Below are 7,464 nucleotides of genomic sequence, written 5' to 3' on the forward strand. Positions count from 1 at the left end.
ATCTAGGGTGATAGAAGACAATGGGTTGGCTTGTCCAACTCCTTGTGCCTTAGTTTGACATCCATTGGCTAAAGTAACAGTAGGAAGAGACTGTGAATATACAATATTCGACAAAAGTGATTTATTACCAGAGATATGATCAGAAGCGCCTGAGTCCATGACCCATGGTCCAAGAGTATTAGACTGGGAAACACAAGCAAAAGAATTACCAGCAATAGGAGTATCAGTCTGGGCAACTGAGGCTACTTGTGGAGATGTTTGCTTACTTGCTCGATACTGAAGGAGCTCATTATATTCTTCTTTAGATACAGAAAAGCCCTGGTTACCTGTAGTCTCGCTCTGAGCAACGTAGGCATTTTTGGGTGGACGACCATTTAAGGAATAACATATTTCGCGAGTGTATCCAAGTTTGTGACAATAAGAACACTTGGGTCTAGATCTCCCAAAACGACCGCCTCCTCGTCTATTCTCCATAGCTTGAAATGCCCGAACATCCACTGTCTGAGATGCAAGAACAGAGGAATCAAGTATCTGTGATGAAATCACTGGGTGACTTGGTACTGCAGCAAGGCGAAGTAATCGAGAGAATAATTCATCAACTGTAGGGACAGTCGGACTCGCCAAAATCTGGTCTCGTACTGAATCAAAATCACGAGGAAGTCCAGCGAGTGTAAGAACTAGAAACATTTTCTGTCGCTGCTCTTGTTGTTTTGACACACTAGCAGAAACTGGTATCAATGTCTCAAATTCCTCCATGACTGCCTGTACCTGACCCAAGTAAGTAGACATATCTAATTCTTGCTTCTTTAAGTTTGTCATCCGTGATATCACATCATAGAAGCGATATATATCATTAGGGTATAACATACGAGCCTTTGCCCAAACCAAATAACATGTCTGGAATGGCCGAAACAAAGGCATCAACTTAGAATCAATAGAACGCCACAAGATGCTACATAATTGAGCATCAATTTTTGCCCAAAGCGCTATCGCCTTTTCATCTCCTTCGCTAGACTGTTTAATCAGATGATCTTGCACACCTTGACCTTTACACCACAACTCGACAGATGAGGCCCAAGCTAAGTAGTTTGAACCTCCCATTAAAGGTTCCGAGGTAATCATAACATTAGAGTTTCCCGAGCTCATGCTTTTAGACCCCAAAACATCAATTCCCAAAGACATCTTGTAAATTATTACCAAATAAGAGAAATAATCAACTGTAATCCACTGAAAATAGAGTAAGGAACACTGAACCAGAATAGGAAACTACTGTAGCAGTTGGAAAGTTATTGTTGCAGCCGGAAAATATTCAAAGTGGTCGGAATAAAATAAAAACAGTAGGGGTAGGATCGGAATTACCAGAAGACCCAACTGTTCTGAAGGAACTTTTTCAAAAAATGGCCGGAAGTGCACCCTTTTTTTTGAAATCACTATTCACGCCGGAAAAATAAAAAAGTGGTCGAAATTTGGTGTAACCTGGATGGGTAGACTCGGAATTGCAAGGGAAACAATCTGTCCTGAAGAGTCGTCGCCAAAAAATGGCCGGAAGGTGGCCCACGCAACGTTGGAACTTCGCCGGAAAATTTTCTTTGGACAGCTACAGTACCGCCGGAGATTTTCACTGGGATTTGGTCGCCGGACAGTGACTACTCTTGTGGTAGTGTTGGATTTTGTGCACAACACTGACCGAGACAAAGCAGACGCAAAACAACTTTGAAAGTCGCCGGAAAAAAGGGTTCCGGTGACTGATTTTACTTCCCGGAATCGCTGGAATTTATGCACAGCGATAAATCTCTCACGATAGCTCTAATAATATGTGAGAAGGCACGGGAGAAAATATGATATATATTGATATATTGTATGTGATGCAATACAAGAGGTGCTATTTATAGCTACTCTATACAAAGGGGATACTACTCCTATTCCAATGTGGGACAATTACATAGTTATCTCTAACAATGTCTTAGGAGACTAATTCTGTAAACATGTTGAAGTTTATAGCCCAAATAGCATGATGTTGAAGCATCAGCCTGTGTTTAATCACCAAAAGAAGAAACATCCAAATGCCTAGACAGTTCTTTGCACCATATATACAGATTAAACTACAAAATATATATATTTCAGCAACAGAGCCAAACCTCCACGGCGATGAAGCCAAAACATCTAAATCAACCAAAAGCGGCATCCAGTGCTATATGGCGGCAGGAACATGTAGTATTTGGGATACGAAAAACCTCAAATTGGGACCATGAACACCAGGAACTACTGCACAGACCATACTTGAAATTGAATCTAACAGAAAAGCATATGATTAATGAATTATATCATCAACCTTCGAGGCGACAAACTCTGTCAAATTGCTGCTCCTGCGAAAATGCATACTAATAAATGTAAAATTCTGCATCATTCAGGATATATACCCCAAACTTGCACAACCACAAATCCACCTCCATTGGGAGGCATAACAGGAAAAGAAATGGAAACTCATAAACTCATATCAACCATGACAAACCACATTAAAATATCTTGTACTATCAACTTCCATCTCTGATTTTATAATCAGTTGATGGACAAAAATTTTGCCAACCTTTTACTACTATGAGGTTAAGTACTACAAAGAAAAAAATGTGACACAATCCCAAACTAGTTGGTGTTGGCTAAAGGAATTACCTATATTTGTTTCACTCTATATGGACCTATTTAGTTTCAATAAGGAAAAGCTTGCTTTTAAGACAAATTAGATGTTCTTTCAATCCCGATACTTAATCTAACATACAAATCCCAAACCAAACTTGTTGAGATTATCAAAATGAGGAACACTAAGATTATATATTACTAGTACTATTTATAAATATAAAAACTTGACAAGTTATCCAATTCTAGTAAACTTGAGCAGAACTTGGTGCAGAGTTCAAGTTGAAGAAGGCTGCCAAAAAGCTTCTTTCCCTGTAGCAACTGCTACTGTGAATGCAGCTGTTTAATCAGCAGTTCATATTCTGGTATTGCTCGACTGCTTCTTATCATTTTACCAAAGACATCTTAGTAGTCATCATCTTCGGAATAAGAGCCATCGATGTATTGGTCATATATCTGATATTCTCCAAGACTCTGATCATCTTGCACTTCATCCACCCCCGCTGTACTGACTGGAAAATTACCAAATAGCTCTTGCAAGTAATCTCTAGAAACGTTATCATGGTTTGTTTGTGGATCATCATGCAGAGAGACATCCCCTTCCTGGCCAACAAGGTCAAGAGATTCGTATGCATCCATCTCATCTTCAACATCATCATCCTCAAACTCATCTTCATCATCTTCTGAATCATCAAGTTCATCAATTTCATAATTTTCTGCTTGTTCATCGACTTCATTGTTTTCCGCTTCTTTATTGACTTTCTCTTGCTCTTCAGGTCTTGCAACTTTCACATAATTGCAAATCCTCTTTGCCTTTTCAAAGCGGGCAGAGAAAGATTTTAGTAAAGAGTCTGCATCAGGATGAGGGCATACTGACATAAATCTCACAGCAATGCACAACCTCAAGCAATCAAGTATATGAGAGGAGAACCATCCGGTTGTACTATCGCAAGTTTCTTGATTTGAGGGTTTCCTGATTTCTTGTTGAATGTAGTCGTCCTTGAGTTCACAAAGCTGCAATGACATCTGACATTTATACGGAAAAACTCGGAAGGCACATATATCATCCCATTTATGTTTCAATCCAGATGATAATTGGCTCTCACAGTAGCTTCGTAATTTAGGGTTGTGTACTCGGAAATCAATATTCTGGTATACACGAGATTCGGGATCCTTCCGAGGATCATACCCTTTTTTTATCCAGAATCTACGGAAAGGCCCATTCAAAAAGTAATATGCAACTCTAACAAGAAGCTTTTTGAGCTTGCTCTCTCCAACCTCCATACCCCCATCACACAAGTGCTCAGGCAATGACTCTTTGGCCCATATTTGACGCTCTTCAAATAAATCATATACCGCTTTCTGCCATCTCCAATCATCTGAGCCCTGAATTATGATCTTTTCCCAATCCACAGGTTTAGGAACCTCTTTGATATTAAAATCAATGCCAAGACTCCGCTCCATCTCCATCTCCATCTCCCTCTCCCAATTTTGCTGGTCAAGTTCGTCCTGTTTTTTTTTCGAGCTCAAACTTGCACAACATTTTAATACAATATTTACAGGAATATCTTTTAAGGAGAACAAAGGAGGTAGTAAAATCATCAAATCCTCCTGATCGACATCCATAAGACCTCCCTTCTCAAATTTAGGTTCCACCTCTGCCCACTGTCTCTTTTTTCTTCTTGCAACATCAGCATGGACAGCAAGAACATGCTGATAGTCTACCATTCCATTAAAATGATAAGCTTCAGCAACATGAGAAACAATATTAGCCGAGAGATGCTCCTGCAAATTAGTAGCTGACAAACATCTAGACTCATTCACCTTTTGTGCAGCTAATGAATGTGAATTTTCTTGTTCACGGTTAACAGGACTTATTGAAGATTGTCTCGATATCCCACAACTACTATCAACATCCCTTACTTTAGTCTTGGAAATTTTCAGCAAAAAATTATTGCTATGCTTAAGCTCCCCGAAGGCAGGGTGTGAATAAGGATCTTCTGGACGAAAATGGAGCTCCAGCTTATTTGACTGTGAAGTACGAGCCTTGACAATGCCTTGAATGCCGCCAAGAGTCTCAACAGCGCGTTCCATTGAAGAAGGGTAAGCAGGGTAATGTACGACAAAGACCTTGTTAATGGGTAATATTCCTGATACTGAACCATCTTTTATAATCCCCATACTTTATTTCTCTGAAGGAGTTGAATGAAGTGTTTATATACTGCTGCTTGCGACTCTGTTCAATCAAAAACTTGCGTGTAAATAATCGTGACACAAAATTTTGCACATTAATAAAAGAGAGTAGAAAATTGCTCAAGGATTCTGGAGGAACTATTTTATCAGAGTAAAAATTGAAAATTCTACTAATAAATTGAGCAAAATTTACAGCTGTCTATGTTCAAAGAGTGGCATTATACTTAACACATTTTGGAGCTATTACGCAATAGAAATCTTCATCCCAAAATTGACTACGTCTATTCATACTATGCGTCAAAGGAGATACAATATGCTAATAAATGCGATAAAAAATTCCATGGATCCACCAAAAAACAAAAAAAAAAGTGTCAAACACATAAAGTTAAATTTATCAGTTAAAGTTATAATCACAGTGGAGATTAACTATTGAAATTAAATACCACATCTAGATACATGCAGAAGGCGAGAAAACGAAAGAAAAAAAGAGGAACAAAACAAAACTCACCGGATTGTAGATTCACAGACAAAGCAGCTAAACCTAATAGCGCCAGAGGACAGAAAAAGAGAGGAAAAAATGAGAACACGAACTTGAGAAACCGAAGAAATTTGTGCAATTAATTTTTTTTTTGGTGCGAATTCTTGATTTGTTGAAAAAGGAACAGTTTTTTTTATTCATATTTTAGTAGATGCAAAAAGTGAAATTAGGTTAAAATAATTGCAATTTCCCCAATTGCAATTATTTTTTGAAAGGGAACTTTTCCTTCTTTGCATCAATAATTGTTATAGCTTTTTTAAGTGCTCAATTTTTGGTAAATTACACTCAACACTCCACTAATTTGTAGACTTTACTCAACAAATCAAATACTTACGTTTGTTATAAAATAAAAGCAATGCAGTAAAATGTAAACAAGAAGAGATAGAGAGAATGGAGAAGTGTTTTCTTCTTTCACTTTGGTGTAATTTTTCATTGCAATTACATGACCTTTTATAGGCATAAAAAGTAAAGATGATGGACATAAAATAGGAAATTTAATCTTTAAGTTATTCACAACATGGGCATCCAATGTAGTATCTAATGTAGTATCCAAAGTAGTATCCAATGTACAAACTATTCATAACACTCCCCCTTGGATGTCCATGTAAGATAATGTGCCTCATTAAAAACTTACAAAAAAAATATTGGGATGTACATAGTTATTTATAATATACAAAGCTTGCTGCCTCATTAAAAACCTTACAAGGAAAACCCAGTGGGACAAAACCTTGGTTAAGGAAAAGAGTGCAGCGTGTAGTTACTCCCCCTGATGAAAAATCACTTAATGTCTCGAAGACGACGCATTCCAATCTTATATATCAGTTTTTCAAATATTGAGATTGGTAATGCCTTAGTGAACAGATCAGCCAAATTATCACTTGAACGAACTTGTGTACATCTATTTCACCATTCTTCTGAAGATCATGAGTGAAAAAGAATTTCGGTGAAATGTGTTTTGTTCTATCTCCTTTGATATATCTTCCTTTCAATTGAGCTATGCATGCAGCATTGTCTTCATACAATATTGTTGGAATATTCTCTTTCGAAGAAAGACCACATGTTTGTTGAATGTGTCGAGTTATAGATCTTAACCAAACGCATTCTCGACTTGCTTCGTGAATGGCTATTATCTCTGCATGATTTGAAGAAGTAGCAACCATAGTTTGTTTTGTCGAACGTCATGATATGGATGTACCTCCACTAGTAAATAAATAGCCTGTCTGAGATCGACCTTTGTGTGGATCAGACAAATATCCTGCATCTGCATAACCAATCAATGATGGCTTGGATTCATTTGAATAAAATAAACTCATATCAATGGTCCCTTGGAGGTATCTAAATATATGTTTAATACCATTCCAGTGTCTTTGTGTTGGCGAAGTACTAAATCTTGCCAATAAGCTTACTGAGAAAGCTATATCTGGTCGGGAATTATTGGCAAGATACATTAATGCCCCAATTGCACTAAGATATGGTACTTCGGCACCAAGAAGCTCTTCATCATTTTCATGAGGTCGGAATGGATCTTTCTTTATATCAAGTGATCTCACAACCATCGGGGTACTCAATGGATGTGCTTTATCCATATAGAATCGCTATAAAATATTTTCGGTGTATGTCGATTGATGGACAAATATTCCATCTTTCATATACTCAATTTGTAGACCAAGACAAAATTTTGTCTTTCCAAGATCTTTCATTTCAAATTCTTTCTTCAAACAGTCTACTGTTTTTGGAAGCTCCCCAGGAGTTCCAATGATATTTAAATCATCAACATATACGGCGATTATAACAAATTCAGATCCAGACCTTTTTATAAAGACACAGGGACAAATTGGATCATTCTTGTACCCTTCTTTCAACAGGTATTCACTCAGGCGATTGTACCACATACGTCCTGATTGTTTCAATCCGTATAAAGATTTTTGAAGCTTTATTGAACAAGTTTCTCGAAAAATTTTATATGCTTCTGGCACTTTAAATCCCTCAGGTACTTTCATAAAAATTTTGTTGTCTAATAATCCATACAAATAGGCTGTAACAACATCTATTAGATGCATATCAAGTTTTTCTTGTACTGCCATATTTATGAGATACCT

General features: G+C 37.4%; 1 protein-coding gene across 2 annotated transcripts; it reads right to left on the bottom strand.

Moving 5' to 3' along the window:
* Positions 1-2,699: 2,699 nt before the first annotated feature.
* Positions 2,700-5,582, bottom strand: LOC107773035 (uncharacterized). Of its 2 annotated transcripts, XM_075242199.1 has the most exons (3): positions 5,336-5,582; positions 4,390-4,870; positions 2,700-4,347 (listed from the first exon to the last, which is right to left on the bottom strand). In XM_075242199.1, the coding sequence occupies exons 2-3, from the start codon at positions 4,813-4,815 to the stop codon at positions 3,040-3,042; spliced, it is 1,734 nt and encodes a 577-aa protein (XP_075098300.1). In that variant the 5' UTR covers positions 4,816-4,870; positions 5,336-5,582; the 3' UTR covers positions 2,700-3,039. The 2 variants fall into 2 exon arrangements, with proteins under 2 accessions (XP_075098300.1, XP_016447969.2); XM_016592483.2 differs by having other exon boundaries at positions 2,700-4,870.
* Between the last annotated feature and the right edge of the window lie 1,882 nt (positions 5,583-7,464).

The sequence above is a fragment of the Nicotiana tabacum genome, chromosome 21, assembly GCF_000715075.1.
Source record: "Nicotiana tabacum cultivar K326 chromosome 21, ASM71507v2, whole genome shotgun sequence".
Taxonomy (NCBI): domain Eukaryota; kingdom Viridiplantae; phylum Streptophyta; class Magnoliopsida; order Solanales; family Solanaceae; genus Nicotiana; species Nicotiana tabacum.

What these genes read in the sequence shown, in the direction of transcription:
- LOC107773035 (XM_016592483.2), bottom strand. Translation starts at nt 4,815, where the DNA reads ATGGGGATTATAAAAGATGGTTCAGTATCAGGAATATTACCCATTAAC.